At 44.8% G+C, this 17,957-nt stretch overlaps 1 protein-coding gene across 2 annotated transcripts in view; it reads right to left on the bottom strand.

Moving 5' to 3' along the window:
* Positions 1 to 17,957, bottom strand: part of slc5a10 (solute carrier family 5 (sodium/sugar cotransporter), member 10) — an 88,298-nt gene that overhangs the window by 56,918 nt on the left and 13,423 nt on the right. For both annotated transcript variants that reach the window (XM_018097449.2, XM_004918057.4), the window contains exons 6-8: positions 6,875 to 6,980; positions 4,969 to 5,049; positions 430 to 635 (exon numbers count right to left, since the gene is read on the bottom strand). In XM_018097449.2, the coding sequence (XP_017952938.2) occupies positions 430 to 635; positions 4,969 to 5,049; positions 6,875 to 6,980 (393 nt within the window). The remainder of the gene's footprint in view (positions 1 to 429; positions 636 to 4,968; positions 5,050 to 6,874; positions 6,981 to 17,957) is intronic.

Here is a 17,957-nt window from a genome sequence, read left to right as displayed (position 1 = left end):
ATAGCAGCCAATCAGCAGGTAGCATTTCTGGTCACCGGTTTAAAAGCCAAACATCTTATTGGTTGCTATGGGTTACTGCTCCAGCTTTAAAGAAATGACTTTTCCTTTAAAACAGCTCTGCGAGTGAATAATCTGTAGGAGAATGCTCCTATCTCTCTGACCTGTGACAATATTAGGTATTGTTTATGGGTGCTCTCTAGTGCTCATAGAGATATATTTCTTCTGCACTTTATAAGAAAAAGGGGTGCCTTGTTAGGGTTCTGTGGGTGCTAGGTGGTAGTCATTAGGGTGCTCAAATGTGAGGTGACCCTGCGTACACTTTGTACCTTCGCACACACCATATTTTCTTACTGGATTTCCACGGCTATATGCTGCTGTTCTATAAAACCTATTCCGATTGGCCAAAGCCCTCTCCGAAAAGATGCTTACCTGGTCTGTGCACCAGTACCAAGCGGCGAGGATAGTCAGGCCAAATGTCATGCCGGGCCACGGGAGATCACCGGAGACAGGGTCTCGGAAAAGGTGCATGGCGTCGTGGCGCGGAAGGTGGCACGTGGTGTTCGGGACAATCTGGGATGGAACGGCTTGTGCGTAAGCCACCTCCAAGTTTTGGTACCCTCCTATTTTGTTAAATGCTGGAAAAAAAATAAAATGTATAAAGATTTATTTTGTAAAATGCAAGCTGATGAGTGTGTGTGTGTAACTGTTCTAAAGCGGTGCCTGCAGTATGGCAGCTCCTCCTCTTACTGAGAAATTATAGGACTTTGTGCCCACGGAGATATTGCTAGAAATGCCATTCTGCTGGGAAACTGGTTCCCCCCAGGGTGAATGTACAGGGTTCATACATCCCTATATATCAGTAACAATGAAAGGAACTGCGCAGGAACACTAATCATCTCAATAGCCCCTGTTAATGTCAGATTTTTAAAATAACAGAATGATTTATAGTTTATGATGGTCTGTTTGCATCAAATGTTGCCATTGGCTTACTTGGCCTTTTTATAGGTTATACATGTCTCCAATGGCTCTGTGCCAGGCTTTAGCTGAGCTTGGGGAGCATGCTCAGTAGGGTCCGTAGAAATGTATTGACTAATGTATCAAATTGCTCTCTGATTGGCAGTAAAGTTCAGGGCATGCTCAGTAGGATCCATAGAAATGTATTGACTAATGTATCAAATTGCTCTCTGATTGGCAGTAAAGCTCAGGGCATGCTCAGTAGGTGCCGGAGCTGCTGCTGCTGAGAGATGTATCACCAATGTAACCACTGGGAGAGTTGAGAAAACCAGCAAGGATCGCAACAAATTGGAAAATGGCATTATTTGGGGCTTATAGTTGAAAGCAAAAAGGGTTTTGTAAAGGTCACCCTTCAACTGTCACCTTAATAAGGACAGCTGGCAGTTTTAGTGTGTTACACAAGGAAGAAATTGAAAAGTTGCTAAGAATTGTTTATTCTACAACATAGTTGACCCTAGGCAGGGTCGGACTGGGGTGTCTGTGACTCACTGGGACTGCCAACCGGGGGTCCCCCACCCCAGTCATGACATCCAACCCTCCCCAACACATACTGCTCTTGCTCCTCGTGGATGTGATAGAGGGGAGATGCACCGGTGCCTGCAGTTAGCTGAGGAAGCAGGCCTGGTTCGGCTGGGGCTACGGGGCTCATTGGATTTTTTTCCCCGGTGCCCCTCCAGCCCAGTCTAATCCTGACCTCAGGGGGCCAGTGTGGGGCCACACAACTGTACTATTTTGATCACTTGGTGCAGAGAGCAGGATTCTCTGGGGTGAAAGTGCTTGGTACAGAGCGCACTCTTGCACCCCTTAGTGCTCTAGCTCTTGCCCCCCCCCCACCAGGGAATAATAAATGACTGCTGGGTAAGGACCACATCCAACCTATATATTACCAATATGCATCTGAGCCTCATTCACAGGGGGCGGCCCATGCACAGGCCAATAAGCTGCTAATCCAGAGTAGCCAAAGTCGGCCTTTCTGTGGCCAGCTCAAGAGCCAAAAATACTATTCTATCCTCCAAAGCCCCCCTCTCATCTGCAGTGTGGTCTTCACCAAAGGGTCCCAAACTGGCAATAAATCCCAGCCTTCCCCTATAGTAAATGTAATTCCATATGTTGTGCATTAAGGTGTTCCTCAGTTTCGGTGCAGCCCTGCTGGCACTCTGAGCTACAGTGCCTTGGACCTGAGGATCATGGATCTTGTAGTTCCCCAAGAGCCGAGGGGTTGCAGTTAATACATCCCTTGATCTCGACATTCTGGCTCAGACAACTTGCAAAAAGGGACTATTTTTGTACTGTGTAAATAATTTTAAAACCATTTGGAATAAATGCAATATTTAAACCGGTTTGCCTTCTGTGGGTGCTTTCATTCGTCCGCATACCAACGCTCTCTCGTACAATAGGAGCCGATGGAAAGAAATGCTGGCCTATTTATATTCTGTTCAATAGGAGAGAGCATAAGGCCATAGTTTGCTCATCTGCATCTATAGGAGCTTCCATATAGCTTGCCTTGGCTCTGAATAGAATATCACTAACTCATGGAAACCAGGTGAAGTTGTCGAGGCAAGCAATTTCTACCCTACATTGGACCTATGCTGTTGGGTCATCCACCGGACTACTATCCAGCCAATCTTATTGGGTAACTCTGGGGCACCATGATATGTAGAATTTTTTAGCTGGATCATACCATCCATTACAAGAAACAGATTGCTGTTCAGCCTCATTGGACATTTGGGCTAGTTTTAGGCTAGGGCCCACACCAGTAAAATTCAGACTTGGCCAGCAGAACACTGGGAGATATCCTGATAAGCCTCAGGCTCACTGCCTGCCCTGGGAAACAGTTTGTGGGGGTAGGGTGGGTGAGGGGAGGCATGTTCAGGGTGTTGGACCCCAAAAGCCCCACTCTGACATTGATATTTACATTGTGGAGGCTCCAGGGTGGGTCCTTGTGATATATATAATTCCACCCATTAGGTAGGCACAACAGCCTCCTTGTATTACTGCCCTACACTGGGAGCGGCACTAGTAACCCAAAGTAAATGGTTACCCACCTATCAGGATTAATGCAATCGCTGGCTAAGCAACTTCTGGCTACTATGCCACCCATGTGTTTTAAGCTGGTAAAATGTGGGTAATGTCCTGACTGCCATAGCCCTTAGGGGCTCCGACTGCTAATTCAGCTTTTATAGTGAAACCTTGGTGTCACAGTGCTAAGAACTGACTGTCGTGTAATAACGGGCATTTGTGTGAGAGAAGCTGGCCCTTGGGTGACATTCCTGGCGTGACTTGCTGTACAGAGATAAGCCCTATAAGTAATTGTTCCATTTATACGAGGTGTAGAAAAATATTTGTGCTGATACTGAGTGTTCCCATGGCCCTCAGCTGCACAAACAAGCCCCCGTGTAACCGCGCAGGGCGGCTCAGCTGCAAACAAACACGCACACACACCTGGGGCAAGGGGGAATGTTACACTCATGGGACCAGGCTGATACCCGATCACTGCCGCTATGTTGTCCTTTATGTATTAGGGAAAGACTTCCAGCTTGGGGCACTGCTCATCCAATCAATATACCCTTCTTTTGTCTAAGCCCAGGGGCATTGTGGGTCTATCTAGGTTTTGCATATGCCCAGTGTTGGACTGGGACCCCAGGGGCCCACCAGAAAACCTTGAACCCTCGGCCGGCTTTCCAAACCCAACCTCTTTATTCTCCTAGTTTATTTTATTTACATGCTAGCATCTATTCTTCAATCTATTTCTCCTCTTCCCATTCAGAAATAGGGAATGGCCATGAAACAGGCCAAATGGTCAGGAGCAGGAGGGCCCACTTACACCTGGGCCCACCGGGAGTTTTCCTGGTATCCTGGTGGGCCAGTCCGACACTGCATATGCGTAGACCTTGCCACCTGTCCAACAACTCTTGCTGGTGGAAAGGCATTTTGGAGCAGTTAGTTACCCAGAGTAGCCGACATCTATCACAGGTGACTAAATCACTCCGTCGGCCATAAGCCTTAAGGAGCAGCAGAGGGCACAGGCCACAATGGGGCCCTAAGGCAGCCAGTAAGGACAGGGCCAGCCTGCACCCACTCTGCACCCAGCACAGAGGACAGTATTCCCCAGGGTGCAAGTGAACCCTAAGCTCACCTCTCTTGCACCCTTTAGTGCTCTAGCACACATTGCCCCTTGTGTCTCGTTACTCTCTATACTTCGTTACCCCCTATGTCTCGTTACCCCCTATGTCTGCCTCTCCACCATGTGTTTTTCTCTATCACAATCCCATGAAAAATAACAAAGGTTTCCATCCTGAAGGCATGTAGAGAACCATGTATGATCCTTGGCCCCCATTTCCCAGCAATAACCACTAGAGCCGAGGGGCTATCATACGGGAATAACACCATTCTTAATTATGATTTTGAGCAATTAGTATAATCCATGATTTTTAGCGCTAAAAACCAAAATTAAAAAAATATGAATATTAGTACTTGGGCCCCTAAGTGTTTTAAGCAGGGTCCCCCCCTGTCCCCTGGGCCCCCCCCCAGTGATCACAGACTGTGCTGTACGGTAGATACACTGCAGGAGGGGAGTATTTAGTAGGCAGAGAATTGTTATGATGCAAACAATCCGATATACAGCGACTCCCTCCATTGTTTTCTACAAAACTTTGATCCCAAGGAAAAGAGGGTAAATATTAGCTTGCAAGGCGCAGAAAATTAAATTCTGTTTGTTATCGTGGGTGTGCAGCTGAAGCTGGGCTCCAACATGTACTGTATAGAAACAGCGATTGAGCAACTCCCCTTGGCATCCATCTTGGCATCAAGACATCGAGTAGAATAGGTCAGGCCCCATATACACAATAATTCCCATACTCACAGGTCCCTCAGCTATCAATTACTCAGCCAAAGGCAGATGGAGGGTCCTGGGAGTTGTAAATTCATTATAAGTATGTTTTCTGCCTTCCTCACCTGTGATTGTCAGTATAACCGCTCCGACGATCATAATCACTGTTTGCAAAGCATCTGTATAGATAACTGCGGCCAAACCACCTAGAATAAAGCAATATAAGGGGTTAAAGATTTGTAGGGTTAACTGAATTTCTATATATAATTACTATATTCTGCACTGTTCAGTATATAGGCACCATAGTCCCTCCCCAGAGGCTATTATCCCCCTCTGTTACTATAGGCACCATCTCTCCCTACTATACCTGCTATCCCACAGCCCCAGTCCCTTCCCAGAGGCTACTATCCCCCCACTGCTACTATAGGCACCATCTCTCCCAACTATACCTGTTATCCCACAGCCCCAGTCCCTTCCCAGAGGCTATTATCCCCCCACTGCTACTATAGGCACCATCTCTCCCTACTATACCTGCTATCCCACAGCCCCAGTCCCTTCCCAGAGGCTATTATCCCCCCACTGCTACTATAGGCACCATCTCTCCATACTATACCTGCTATCCCACAGCCCCAGTCCCTTCCCAGAGGCTATTATCCCCCCCACTGTTACTATAGGCACCATCTCTCCCTACTATACCTGCTATTCCACAGCCCCAGTCCCTTCCCAGAGGCTATTATCCCACTGCTACTATAGGCACCATCTCTCCCTACTATACCTGCTATTCCACAGCCCCAGTCCCTTCCCAGAGGCTATTATCCCCCCACTGCTACTATAGGCACCATCTCTCCCTACTATACCTGCTATCCCACAGCCCCAGTCCCTTCCCAGAGGCTATTATCCCACTGCTACTATAGGCACCATCTCTCCCTACTATACCTGCTATCCCACAGCCCCAGTCCCTTCCCAGAGGCTATTATCCCACTGCTACTATAGGCACCATCTCTCCCTACTATACCTTCTATCCCACAGCCAAGATCCCTTCCCAGAGGCTATTATCCCCCCACTGCTACTATAGGCACCATCTCTCCCTACTATACCTGCTATCCCACAGCCCCAGTCCCTTCCCAGAGGCTATTATCCCACTGCTACTATAGGCACCATCTCTCCCTACTATACCTGCTATTCCACAGCCCCAGTCCCTTCCCAGAGGCTATTATCCCCCCACTGCTACTATAGGCACCATCTCTCCCTACGATCACCACATTAATGACATTACTAAGCAGTTTATTAGGCATATAATTTAAAGGTGTAGTAGGTGGAGTATCTTCCAGAACCAGTAAAGCCTCTGTGAAGCATGTTTTTATATTATGCTTTTCCTTTACTGGGAACAACACGCACTTTCTCTTTAAATGATGTATTCAGATACAGTAGGTATGATACTGTATCTGGGTAGTTCAGGAACTTGGCATTTAGGAGGAATAAACGTGTGTTCTCCATTGCACAGTCTGTGCCTGTAACATTATACATATACTTGCCTCCCAGGTATATATATATACTGTATATATTGTCATTGGAGATGCTTATCATGAATGACAATTACTTGGTTTCTCCACCCCATGTCGGTGCTGATAGAAGTTAGAATTTGCTCTCTTGTGAATTTCCTAAGTAATATAATTCAGCACAGTAAAAGAACCTACTCTAACATTGCAGTAGAACCTATACAAGTTAGGCAGCTGTTATTACCCGTCAGCCCTGTTTTCCTGGTTCTGAGACAATCAGACTTACCAACTCATCCTCATTTCTAGAAGTCACCCTAATTTGCCCCCCCCCCTCACCTTGTCACCTGTATGAACAGCCCAGTCACCCTAATATTACTTACCTGCCCCCACTGAAATGCACCCCAAATCCCCCCAAAACAGACAGGTTGGTATCCCTGGACAATGGCAGCAACCTCGGGTAGGTATATCTTATACAGTAATCAGGAGCCAGAGGACTTCTACTACCCCTGAGACCAACCAATATGTATCTTACCTGCAATAGTGTACAGGGCGGTCACCACCAGCATGAGAACCGTAGAGAGATAGAGGTTCCAACCCAAACACACTTGTATAAACAGCGCTCCGGAATACAGGTCAGTCTACAAGCACAGAAAGGGGGGAAAGTGTTAATCAGCTCTATGGTAGAAATAACAGAACCTTTGGGTTGTACAGTTTGGGTCATAACATTTGGCCCCCGGGAGGTTCCCTGCTCTCCTGATAGGCCAGTGCCTGCTGATGGTTTCAGCACATCATCATCCTAAAGATGTTTTTTTTGGGTTTACCCCAGGGTCCCACCAGAAAACCTTAGACCAGGGGTCCTCAACCTTTTTCTCCTGTGAGCTGCATTCAAACGTAAAAAGAGTTGGGGAGCAACACAAGCATGAAAAAAAATCATGGGGCTGTCAAATAAGGGCTGTGATTGGCTAGTTGTTAGCCCCTATGTGGGCTGTCAACCAACAGGAGGCGGCACACCTGTTTTTATGCAACCAAAACTTGCCTCCAAGTCAGGAATTCAAAAATAACTCCCTGGTTTGGGGCACTGAGAGCAACATCCAAGGGGTTGGGGAGCAACATGTTACCCCCGAGCCACTGGTTGGGGATCACTGCCTTAGACCATGGGGCAACTCTCCAACCTTTTTATAATCTTTTCTTCACTCAACCACTTTATTCTCCTAGTCTCTTTTATTTACATGCTAGCATCTATTCTTCCATCTATTTCTACTCTTCCTTCCCATTCAGAAATAGGGAATGACCATGAAACAGGCCAAATGGTCAGGAGCAGGAGGGCCCACTGACACCTGGGCCCACCGGGAGTTTTCCTGGTATCCTTGTGGGCCAGTCCGACACTGTGTTTACATAAAAATTAGGGATGCACCAAAGCCACTTTTTTGGATTCTGCCGAACCCCCAAATCCTTCCAAACTGAACCGTAGCATATGTATTGTAGCATATGCTACAAAAAATTTTTCCACTTCCGTGTTTATGTGACAAAAAGTCACAAGATTTTTCGGATTCGGTTTGGCCAGGACTGTGGATTCAGCCGAATCTGAATCCTGCTGGAAAAAGCCGAATCCTGGCCAAATACCGAACCGAATCCTGGATTCGGTGTATCCCTAATAAAAATCTATAAAAATGTATAAAATGAGATATTCCTTCTTCAGGACAAAAGGAAGACACTTGCATGCAGAGTTGTATTTGTATTTATAGCTCTGAAAGCAAAAGGAGACTTTTTTACAGTAAGTATTTTTTTTAGTTAGTACAGAAGGACAAAAACATTCCCTAACAGCAAGTTCTTTTATTTAATAGATGCACAAAAGAAACAGAAACTGCTAATTTATTCTTAAACCAAGGGTATTTTCCATTAAACCAGCTCTCCAAAAATAGCTGGTCCATACGTAATCACAGATGCAAACATATCGTCCAATCAGCATCCTGCCTGCCAGACGTAGAGGCTACTTGCTGGTATCTCACATAGGGAGAGTACTGTGGCATTGTGACTTGCTGATATAACAGTGTAATGAAACTGCTTGGGCCTTTAGTGATCAAAACACAGGTTTAATGCCTCCAGCACTGGTTACATGGACATAGAACTGGGAGCTGGATGTACACAGAACAGGCAGGATTCTCATTGGAGGTTCCTCTTGCATAAAATGGGCCGCTGACTCTAGAGAGCTGGGAACATTCATAAAGGGAAGCATCTATGATGATTAGGAAACAAGCAAGTATATGTATTTCCAGTGCTATTCATGGAAAGTGAAGCCCAGTGGTGTAACTAAATGCTGCTACCCCCCCACACAAAGAATCATGGGAGGGCCCAGCGCACACTCCAAACTCCCCCCTCCATGCCCGCTCACATGTGTCACGCCTGCTCACATTTTCTTTGTAGAAAAGTGTCTATAGTCCAGCCTACCCCCACAACAATGGGGTCTGCTTCTCTATAGTTACGCCATTGGTGAAGCCACTTCGTGTCTGGTCTCCATTCACCCTTGGTTGTGACTGTTTTGGCTTACAGATAAGCATAAGTCCATTATACAGGGGGATTATCTATACCTAATTACCTGCCTTGCAAGAACCAAACATGGAGTAGCTTCAGTTGCCCTGTTCAGCACAAGAAATGACCACAAAACAATAGTCAGAAAGTCTATTCACTCACGTACAACAAAGAGGAATACTGCCTCTTCAAAAAAAACAAAATAACTAGGGTTAAAAAAAAGCTGGCAAATATGGGGGCGGCAAGTACAAAACAGCCGGGGCATTTTTATAGAAAGTTTGCCTTGAGTTAGTTGGTGGAATGGGTTAAAAAATAGGACAATATTATACTGATATAAAGGAATGCTCCTGTCACAGATGCCATTCATCTTTAAGGTTAGCTGTCATCCCATATAATTGTGGGTATGTGCCTGACATTTCTGTATATTGTACTAACCAAACTGTGAGCAAACAGACCAGGGCTCCCTACAGCCACCTGCTTCCCAGGCAAATATCCTCATATCAGCAGGTCCAATGAGCAATTTATATTATCCACATCATCAATGTTCCATACTCCAGAGGGGGTCCCAGGGTCTCCCTAAGCTTAAAGGAACAGTAACACCAAAAAATGAAACTGTTTCAAAGTAATTAAAATATAATATACTGTTGCCCTGCACTGGTAAAACTGTTGTTTTTGCTTCAGGAACCCTACTATAGTTTATATAAATACCCTGCTGTAAAAAGGAGAAAAAGCACTGATTACATAGCAGATAACAGATAAAACACCATTGTATGCTACAGAGTTTATCTGTTATCTGCTAAGTAACCTGTGCCTTTTCTCCTTTGAATGGCTACACAGCAGGGTATCTATAACTATAGAAGTCTTTCAGAAGCAAACACACAGCTTTAAAATTACTTTAAAGCATTTTCATTTATTGGTTCCTTTAAAGATGCCACTAAAGGTCCCCATTCACTATAAGATCCGCTCGCTTGGCGATGTCGCCAAGCAAGCGGATCTTTACCCGATATCCCCACCTATGGGTGGGCGATATCGGGTAGCAAGTTGCTTTAAAAAAAAAAATAATCCGATCGCTTGGCCCTGGGGCCAAACGATCGGATTACATTTGCGGTCATGGGGCAGTCGGTTAGAAAATCCAGTCGGATCGGGGACCGCATCGGCTAGTTGATGCGGTCCCCGATCCGACTGGATTTTCTAAACTGCCCGATCGATATCTGCCCAATTTCAAGCCAGATATCGGTCAGCCAGGCTGCTCGTTTCTGCCCATACACGGGCCGATTAGCTGCCGTTAACGGTCCCTTGGACCGATCTGGCAGCTTATTGGCCCATGTAGGGGCAGAAACGACGGCCATACCCAACCGATATCTGGCCTGAAATTGGCCAGATATCGATCCGAACCGACTTTGCCTATACCCATCGTTATAATTCGATCGTTTGGCCGCCAAGTGAGCGAATCTTCACGTGTATGGGGACCTTAAGTATCGTAACAAATCCCCTGCTACAGTTCTACTATTATCCAAAAGAACATTTCACCCCACCCATTTAGATTGGACCCTTCAGTAGGAGAAAGTGGCCACTAGAGGGAGTCCAAGGGTGACTGGCAGCTATGCCTATGTCAGCTCCCTATCCACTCCCCTGTCATAGTGTCCCAAAGGCACAGGAAGTGTTAAAAGCAAAGAGTAAACAGGCTTTTATTCCCCAGACGCTAAGGAGAGGATGGTGTGCCTGTTCACCTCTATGAATACACACGTCATGTCATAGCTCGGTGGCCTGACAATAACGCAAGCCGAGACAGGTGACACTGTCTAACCCAGTTGCACAGAATGGAATACAAGGTGTGTCTGTCCCTCTGGAGAGAGGAATAAAAGCCACGTAAATACCATTGCTGGGTGTGAGAAGACGCCCCAATTTAACAGAAGAAAGGGGACGAGGAGAAAAGAAAGGAGACCAAATCCTTCCTGGTACTGAGGGACTGCCATGGGGCAGATACAGGCACCACGGAAAGGTCGGCCGGTGAGGCGAGGGCAGCGGTGTCACCATAAGGTTAAAGGATGACTGTGGCCCTAAGGTGCCCTAATAGAGACGCCTCCACCCAGAGCCATCCCACCACATGAAGGGTAGCTGGCATAATGTTTGGTGGGAGGTCTTGCATGGTAACCATAGAGGGAGCAGATCCTGTGACTGCTGGGGGGCCCAGTGGGTCACTGACTGATGTCCTGTTTTAATATAAGTACAGGCAAAGGACCAGTTATCCAGAATGTTCAGGACCAAGGGTATTACGGATAAGGGCTCTTTCCGTAATTTGGATCTCCATTCCTTAAGTCTACTAAAAAATCAATAGACCATTAGTTAAACCAATAGGATTGTTCTGCCCCCAATAAGGGGTAATTATATCTTAGTTGGGATCAAGTACAGGTACTGTTTTATTATTACAGAGAAAAGGGAATCATTTAACCATTAAATAAACCCAATAGGGCTGTTCTGCCCCCAATAAGGGGTAATTATATCTTAGTTGGGATCAAGTACAGGTACTGTTTTATTATTACAGAGAAAAGGGAATCATTTAACCATGAAATAAACCCAATAGGGCTGTTCTGCCCCCAATAAGGGGTAATTATATCTTAGTTGGGATCAAGTACAGGTACTGTTTTATTATTACAGAGAAAAGGGAATCATTTAACCATTAAATAAACCCAATAGGACTGTTCTGCCCCCAATAAGGGGTAATTATATCTTAGTTGGGATCAAGTACAGGTACTGTTTTATTATTACAGAGAAAAGGGAATCATTTAACCATGAAATAAACCCAATAGGACTGTTCTGCCCCAATAAGGGGTAATTATATCTTAGTTGGGATCAAGTACAGGTACTGTTTTATTATTACAGAGAAAAGGGAATCGTTTAACCATTAAATAAACCCAATAGGACTGTTCTGCCCCCAATAAGGGGTAATTATATCTTAGTTGGGATCAAGTACAGGTACTGTTTTATTATTACAGAGAAAAGGGAATCATTTAACCATTAAATAAACCCAATAGGGCTGTTCTGCCCCAATAAGGGGTAATTATATCTTAGTTGGGATCAAGTACAGGTACTGTTTTATTATTATAGAGTAAAAGGAAATCAGTTTTAAAAGTCTGAATTATTTGATTAAAATTGAGTTTACGGGAGACAGGCTTTCCGTAATTCAGAGCTTTCTGGATAATGGGTTTCCAGATTAGGGATCCCATACCTGTATTTGAAAAATGTCTTATTCCCAAAGTTTAGAGGGGCCTAAAATGATGTTGCTGTGGGGCCCAGTATCTTCTGCTTACACCACTGGACTCCCGGGCAATATCCTATTTCCCAAGCCCGACCCCACCCACACCAACCTTTCTCTATCTTTGACATCATCCGAGGGGGCAGGGTGAGCACGAGTAAGCACCACTCATTGGTAAGGCTGGAATAGAGCAGAAAGGTTGGGGCTGGGTGCAACAATCCCAGAATAATGTAACATATAATGAAGGTAGAGGCATGCTGGGAGCTGTAGTCCGGCAACATCAAGGTTGTATTCTTAAAGCAATATTGCACAATAAAACGTTTCCTAAACTTTTTCCCAAATCCCCACAGACAGCGACTGCTTTAAATGCAAAAGAATCCTCCAATGAGAATCCCAGCTGATGTGTAAATCCGGCTCCCTGTTCTCTGTTCCTGCAATTGGAGTTGGGAGCATTAAGCCCAGTTTCCCAGCACTGAACAATTCTTTTGCATTTATAATTAAGTTTTTTTCAGTAGAATTCCCATTGGTCAATTGTTTTGCATTTATAATGAAGTTTTTCTATCAGTAGAATTCTCATTGGTGAATTTTCTTGCATCTATAATTATGTTTTTTGGCAACTTCTATAGCAAAACTAGGGGGCGCAGTGGGACAGCATCATGGCTGGGTTTACAACCCCTTTACATTAAGAGTATCAATTTGTAATACTGGCCCCAGCCATGGTCTTTTTACCAGCTAGGCTAGTAAACTGGATGGGTGGCAACCCTAGGGGGCTGATTTACTAAGACACGAATTCGAATCCGAATTGGAAAAATTCCGATTGGAAAACGAACATTTTGCGACTTTTTCTCGATTTTTTCGTTACCAATACAATTTGCGCGAAAAAACGTGAGTTTTTCGTAGCCATTCCGAAAGTTGCGCAAAATCTGGCGATTTTTTCGTAGCGTTAAAACTTGCGCGAAAAGTCGCGATTTTTTCGTAGAGTTAAACCTTGCGCGAAACGTCGCGCATTTTAAGTTTTAACAAGCAAGTTTTAACGCTACGAAAAAATCGCCAGATTTTGCGCAACTTTCGGAATGGCTACGAAAAACTCGCGTTTTTTCGCGCAAATCGTATTGGTAACGAAAAAGTTGCGATAATTTCCGAAAAAATCGCAAAATACCGATCATTACGAAAAAAACGCAATCGGACGCATTCGGCCCGTTCGTGGGTTAGTAAATGTGTCCATAGGAGTCAATTGGTTGGACCAAACAATGAGTTTCAACAGGCTACTGAGCTGCAATACTCATTGTCCTCAAGAGCAGCTGATCTTGCAAGACCGGGCAAACTTGGCCACACATTATTACTGTGGGCAAAGCCATCTTGCTGGTACTTAATACTGGGAGAATTTGGGCTTGTTAGTATTAAACTGCAATCAGCAGAAAGGTGGAAAGTGTTGTTTAGATGTTGCTGGTAAAAACAGGCAGGATTCCCGCTCATCAGTCTAAAGTCCAGTTCCTGGAAGTAGTTGCGTAACTAGATGTTACTTGGCTCCGCAGCTAAATAATTCTAGGGCCCCCATAATTCTGCCCCCCTCCGAAGCCACTAGCCCGGCTTCCTTTATGGTTACTCCCCTCTGTGGAACTTTCCTGGGGAAAAGCCCTACCAGGACAATGTTGCATTAACAGTCCTTGCCGACTGTTTATTGGACTACAGCTCCCAGCATACTTTAACACTTGGCATAAGTTGAAAGATGTAGGTCTATGGAAGGTGTATGTGCCCTTTAAATGGGGCCAGGGCCTATTTTATATCCCAGTCCGGACCTGATTACAGCAGTGAGATATGTTGCAAGTCGGTGCCACATTTTTGGATGATACCTTGGTTGATGTTCTGCCAGCACCCAACTCCTCATCGCCCCATAATTTTAATACGCTGAATCATCGCTTCACAGAGGAGACAAACCCCAAGCGGCTTGTTTGCCACTGGGCCAGTGGAGTCATTGCCTTGGCACCCAGATCTGATTGGTATCTGTATCCATATTTGGGAAATATAGGCTAGAATGATGGGAAATATCCCACTAGGGCCCACCTGGAGATCCTCTGCTAACCTGGCAGGCCAGTTTGACCCTGGGAAATATACTCTATATAGCACTTTATCTTTGGACCATAAACATACTTGATCCTCCAGTAGCCTTGTGTGCGTCATGTATGTATGTATGTATGTATAACTTTATTTATAAAGCGCCACAAGGGTACGCAGCGCTGTACAATCTTACAATATACACAATTACACACAGGGAGGACAAGTGATATAATAAATACAATATATATATATATATATATAAGTGCCATGTGGTATGAGACACAGTAGGAAGGAGGTCCCTGCCCCGTAGAGCTTACAATCTAAGTGGTTGGGATGGTCCAGAAGAACAGCATACCCAGGTCTCTCTCTGCCCACAAGTGGCTACTAAGGGTGTTATAAGTTCTGTGTCTTTAAGTAGCCCAAATAATGTAGCGTCAAAGCCCCCAAAGCAGCCCACCATATACTATTGCCTGACAAGGGTTGATACAAGCGTTTATCAGAAGATGTATGTTTAGTTCTGGGGAGGGGGGTGTCCATAGCCAACACCAATTCATTTAAGGCACCCCAAGTAAATAGGGTTACCACCTTCTGATAAGGATCATACTTGGAAGCTGTGGTGGGTGGGGCAGTGAATCAAGGGGGTGGGGCAGTGATTTAAAGGGGTGGGGTGGTAACTTAGGGGGTGGAGCAGAAGCCCTGTGTGCCATTGTCCAAGGGATACCAAGGGGAAGAGCAAATATGGGGTAAAATAGGGTAGGAAGCAACAGCAGAAAAGCAAGTTGGGAGGTAAGGCCGTATGCACCGCACATAAGCACATTAGCTCTATCAGCCCCACAGCCGTTATAGTAACAGGGTGATTTTCCCCCTTTCATTTTACTTCAGGGGCATCTTTATATTGTAAAGGAACCTGTGAGTAGCAAAGATAAGTTACAACTGACCAGAGATATCCTATATACACTTTAGGCCGGGGCAGCTCATTTAGTGACAGCGGCGGTGGCTCGGTGACAGCGAGTGGGTTAATGTGGGATATTTCCCAGCAATGTGACCTTTACGCAGCCTGGAACTGAGCGAATGGGACCTTTGTATACTAATATTTTGACACTCATCCTTCAAATATAGTGACAACCTGTGACTGTTTGGGCTCACGTTACACACACACCATGCTCTGGGCAATAACACTGAGGTTGTGCCGATTTGTTGCACTTTGCCTGGTTTAATAAATCAAGTCCCCAGTGTTTTGTTTCGGGAGTGAACTCCAACTTGCTCGGGGCAGGGCTCCACTAAAAATATTGGACATCTACAGCCTACATGGCTAAGTAGCAATTAATTTAGATGAATGCTGCAGACTGAACTGATTTATGTGCAGCCATGCATCTAAATTAATTGCTAACCAGCCATGCAGGATGCACGTTTAATATGTGGCTGGTAATAAAGGGGTGAGGCGGCAGCCCTAGCCCCTTTAGCAGTTCCCCATATCACTGTGAGATAAAGGGATTCTGTCATGACTTTATGGGGTACTTTTTATTTCTAAATTACACTGTTTACATACTATTTAATATTTTATACTTGAACCAACAAATGTATTTGTAGCTGTAATATTGGTGTGTAGGCGCCATCTCAGTGCATTGTGCCTGAGTCTGAGCTTTCAGCCAGCGCTACACATTAGAACTGCTTTCAGCTAACCTATTGTTTCTCCTACTCCCATGTAACTGGAGGAGTCCCAAGCCGGACTTGGATTTCTTACTATTGAGTGCTATTCTGATACCTACTGGGAGCTGCTATCTTGCTCCCTTCCCATTGTTCTGCCAACTAGGCTTGCCATCTCTCCCCTTTAATACCGCCCATATATTGAATCCACACCCTGCATGGCTAATTAGCAATTAATCTAGATGCCTGCTGCATGGCTGCACATAAATCAGTTCAGTCTGCAGCATGCATCTAAATTACTTGCTAATTAGAGATTCAGAATGTGAATACAAGGGGCAAGGTGGAAACCCTATGCACAACATTCCTCCCACTCCTCAGGACCTATGCATTAAATGATACCCTCACACTTTACTGCCTTACTGAAAAGAGATCAAATCTCCTTTGAAACAAAGGCATAGTTTCCCTTTAACTTTATTACCTTTCACAGCTTTTTATTGTCTGGGGGTCATTATAGCTTCCCATAGACCACAAGGCAAGTTCCATAAATAAACTCACGGCGGCGTTCCATTGTGTTCATTAGAGGTTTGTAATTAGCCCCAATTCCCTGATAATTATTCACAGCTGCAAAATTTGTTCCGACCTCGCAAAGCAATGATCTCGATGACAGATGTTAATTTGGTGGGGATGAGAGGTAATGTTACTGTGGGTACAGGGTGTATCTTTATAGCTATAAACCTATAATTAGAGGGTTTCAATGACTTCCTACTGACAGGACTTTGATTTATTGCCACGTTTATAGAGCCAAGTGCAGATGTCTTAATTGTTGTGTTATTAGATTAATCAGCAGGAGCCACAGGGCTCACAATCAGATCATACTGCAGGCCCACCGAGACCCGCCAGTACAGCTCATACGTGGGCCAATCAGCTTCTAGACTGCTACCACTACATTGGCTTGTGTAGTCAGAACCAGCAGTACAGAACAGAGCCAGATACATATGGGAAAGTTGCCTAGAATGACATTTGCTTTCATTATGCAAAATTGTATGTTTGGGTTTATATTCCCTTTATTGTTAAGCACATTATGAGAAAAAAGCTAATTTAATTTCCACATGTCAGTCTCTGGCGCCCTCTGGTGTCCAATGGTATGAATGGTATGATCTCAATCTGGCAGGTTTGATTTTTCTATCGGATCGGGGACTACATCGGCTTATTGATGCGGCCCCCGAACCAACGGTACCTATACCCGCTAATTAAAATCAAATTAGCCGGATATTGCCCACCCGTAGGTGGGTATATCGGAAGAAGATCCGCTTGCTTGGCAAACTCACAAACAAGCGGATCTTACCATGTATGGCCAACTTAAGGCAAGCAGATTTTTAAAGGGAATGTAAACCCTGCTGCACATTTGTTCCTGGACTACAAATGTATGTATGTATGTATGTATGTATAACTTTATTTATAAAGCGCCACAAGGGTACGCAGCGCTGTACAATATTACAGAATACAAAATTACACACAGGGAGGACAAGTGATATAATAAATAAATACAATAAATATATATATATATATATATAAGTGCCATGTGGTTTGAGACACAGTAGGAAGGAGGTCCCTGCCCCGTAGAGCTTACAATCTAATCCCAGAATAATATAACATGTAATGACAGGTGAGGCATGATGGGAGCTGTAGTCCAGCATGGTTAAGACACACTGTTATTGTTGCTTTACATGCCATTTTACTGAGACACATAGAATCAGAGGGCAGACTAGCCAATCACAACAGGAACAGAAATTGTTGCTTTGCAAAGGCTCAGCTGTATGTGGCCCTGCTCTGAAACAAAGTTCTTATTGTTCACCACTAGGGGGTGCTGACTTACAAGGTAATTTATACTTTCCTAGTGCCAGGTTTCTGCTTCTGACCAATGAAAGTGAATAATATACTAGCAGTGCATTTTGTTTGTATGATATATAAGTTTCCTAGTTATCCTTGCACCCCACCCCGCACCATTTCCAAGTTAATTCTCTGTTTATTAATGCAGATCTCATGCTTATGTCACACTGGCCTATGTTGCCACTATTTCTGCCAGGAATAAGTGCTAAAACTGCCCGTGCCACCTCTTAATGAT

The sequence above is a fragment of the Xenopus tropicalis genome, chromosome 9 (genome assembly GCF_000004195.4).
Source record: "Xenopus tropicalis strain Nigerian chromosome 9, UCB_Xtro_10.0, whole genome shotgun sequence".
NCBI classification, from domain to species: Eukaryota; Metazoa; Chordata; class Amphibia; order Anura; family Pipidae; genus Xenopus; species Xenopus tropicalis.
Note: the sequence above shows the minus strand (reverse complement) of the source record. Positions and strands in the feature narration are given on the sequence as shown.